The 2,609-nt window shown below is 33.1% G+C and overlaps 1 protein-coding gene across 1 annotated transcript; it reads left to right on the forward strand.

The window, feature by feature from the left end:
• Positions 1-796: 796 nt before the first annotated feature.
• On the forward strand, positions 797-2,058 carry LOC145034307 (transcription factor RAX1-like). The gene is made up of 3 exons (XM_078982693.1): positions 797-1,055; positions 1,147-1,276; positions 1,374-2,058. The coding sequence occupies exons 1-3, from the start codon at positions 920-922 to the stop codon at positions 1,942-1,944; spliced, it is 837 nt and encodes a 278-aa protein (XP_078838819.1). The 5' UTR covers positions 797-919; the 3' UTR covers positions 1,945-2,058.
• Positions 2,059-2,609: the final 551 nt, after the last annotated feature.

A 2,609-nucleotide genomic window follows, 5' to 3' on the forward strand; every position in this document is an offset into this window, starting at 1 on the left:
CTCTCTCTCTCTCTCTATATATATATATATATATATATATATATATATATGTGTGTGTGTGTGTGTACACTTTACTTTGCATAATGTGGAGTTAGAAATATGAAAGAACAAACAAACAAAAGTGGCCAAACATGGACACTATTCCAACATAGAACAAGGACTTGGACTATAGATGAATTTTGGGAAGAAACAAATTAAAGTAGATGCCTCAAGTAGACAGGGTTTGTTACAAATAACATAGACTTGGATTTCTTTGCCATACCCGAAAACCATATTCTATGGATGAATATCTATTATTAGCTTGTTGTAGACATAACAATTAATACACACGCATGTAATTCGCTATAAATAACTATGCATGTGTTAGATAATTAAATTTATCTAATTAAGATTGATATGTAATGACAAACTCATTACAAGTAATTAGGTATCCTTCTGTCTAAAACTTACAAATGCATATTTCATAGTTCATTTACAAATTACAAATTAAACTCATACATCACGTAATCAATATTTTTGGGACACTTTATACTTGACTATTAATTCCACGGAGTCCGTTTAAAATATTCTTCGGCAAATTCAAAATTAGCTTGTACAAACGATCCATTTGATATTGGTATTCAAACTTGAACTTAATATTCTAATTATCCATTCAAAAGAAAGAAAGTGTGGCGTTGAAATAACTCACTCCCCAATTTGAATTTTACACATATGCATGGAAAGTTCTCCATACAATAGTATACAAGTATATACATAGTTGTAATTATTTTTCAAAATCAATAAAATAATTTTCTGTCTTTTGACCCCTCTCTCTCTCTTACACTCTAGAATAAAAGCAATTAATTACTATACACCCACAAGTCTTCTTCTTAAGCACATCAATCACACAGACCTCCATCATACACACAGACAAGCAGATATGGGAAGAGCTCCATGTTGCGACAAGTCAAAGGTGAAGAAAGGGCCATGGTCACCTCAAGAAGATACAAAGTTGAAAGACTACATACACAAAAATGGTACTGGAGGCAACTGGATTGCTCTTCCACATAAAGCAGGTGTCTTTATCTCTTTGATTTCATGTTTTCTTGCTTTTTTCTGTAACCTCATACTTGGGTCTTTATTATCTTGATGTTAAAACTTAAATAGGCCTTAAAAGATGTGGGAAAAGCTGCCGATTAAGATGGTTGAACTACCTAAGACCAGACATCAAACATGGTGAATTCTCCGACCATGAAGATAGACTCATCTACACTCTCTTTTCTAGCATCGGTAGCAGGTTCTCTCTCTCTCTCTCTCTCTCTCTCTCTCTCTCTCTCTCTCTCTCTCATATATGTACTGTGTGTGTGTGTGTGACAATTGTTGGGAAACTACAGGTGGTCGGTAATAGCAGCACAGTTACCAGGAAGAACAGATAATGATATCAAGAACTACTGGAACACGAAGCTCAAGAAGAAGATTATGAATTTCATCTCCACCAATCATCAAACTGAGAAACCGCTTCATCATCTTGAGTCTGTCAATTGTCCTTCTTCAAACTATAGCTACCCGACAAGCTCTTCGGTTACAGCTGTTGATAATCATCCAGTTCTACCATCAGATGATCATGGATACATTAATGTGGACATGGAAACCTACCGAGTAAAAGACAATTCTACCCTTTTTATGCTTGAAGGTGATGCGCAAGCTGCTGATTGCAGTTCTAATTCTGATGGAAGGTGGCATCATGTGTATGGTAGTGGTGCGTTTGATGCTCATAATAACATGGGAGGCTTGAAGACAAGTAATTCCTACATGGGAATTGATGGGAATTATTCTACTATGGAGTTTAGTCTTGAGGAGTTCAAGAAGCTCATTAGCACTAATCTTTGCAGCAGTAACACTAACAATAATCTAAATGTCTTTGTTGATGAACTCAAGGCAGAAGAGAACATTATGTACTACTAAACGATTTTGATTTATTTTGGTGTAAAAAAATAATTGTTCTCCCATATGTTTGTTTTTTTAATCACCATGGTGTAACTCAAAACGTTAAAAAAAATGTTGCTTTTTTTTTTTTAATTGATTATTGGTGTGTATGAGATTCTCAATTGGATATCCATATGTTCCCCAGTCATATCAGGTATATTATTTTCTCCAATCTCAATCAGGTTAATGATGAATGTAGTAGGCATGGGAATTAAAACAATTTGACAAAAATGGAGTAATCATGATAGGGGTTATTATACATTTATGTTAAGTAAACGAAAATGTTGCAATTGATAATGACTGATTATAGAAACTTAGATACATAGACAATATATAAAGAAGATATGAAGATCAATAAAAATAATTAACTATACATATGAATTAGCTAGGCATCTTTCGTTGACTAACAAACAAATTGTTAGAATAATCATAGAAATTAAAATTGGGCAACCATATTTTTTAGAAATTGGACATAAAGAAGAGCAAGTTTCTCCAAAAACTTTTACAAAGTTCTGTTTGTTACAAATCATAGCTTTTTAGAGACTGAATAAAATTGTGGACATATGGATGTTAGATATTTATCTTTGTACCTCATATTTTTACTCGTTATCTACTTATCTTTTTTTGATTCTTTAGAAAGTCTT

Source organism: Lactuca saligna, chromosome 1 (assembly GCF_052625555.1).
Source record: "Lactuca saligna cultivar CGN05327 chromosome 1, ASM5262555v1, whole genome shotgun sequence".
Classification (NCBI taxonomy): domain Eukaryota; kingdom Viridiplantae; phylum Streptophyta; class Magnoliopsida; order Asterales; family Asteraceae; genus Lactuca; species Lactuca saligna.

What these genes read in the sequence shown, in the direction of transcription:
- LOC145034307 (XM_078982693.1), top strand. Translation starts at nt 920, where the DNA reads ATGGGAAGAGCTCCATGTTGCGACAAGTCAAAGGTGAAGAAAGGGCCA. An exon ending in TGCTCTTCCACATAAAGCAG is followed by an intron (nt 1,056 to 1,146) that starts GTGTCTTTATCT and finishes AAACTTAAATAG; the next exon opens with GCCTTAAAAGATGTGGGAAA. An exon ending in TTTTCTAGCATCGGTAGCAG is followed by an intron (nt 1,277 to 1,373) that starts GTTCTCTCTCTC and finishes GGGAAACTACAG; the next exon opens with GTGGTCGGTAATAGCAGCAC.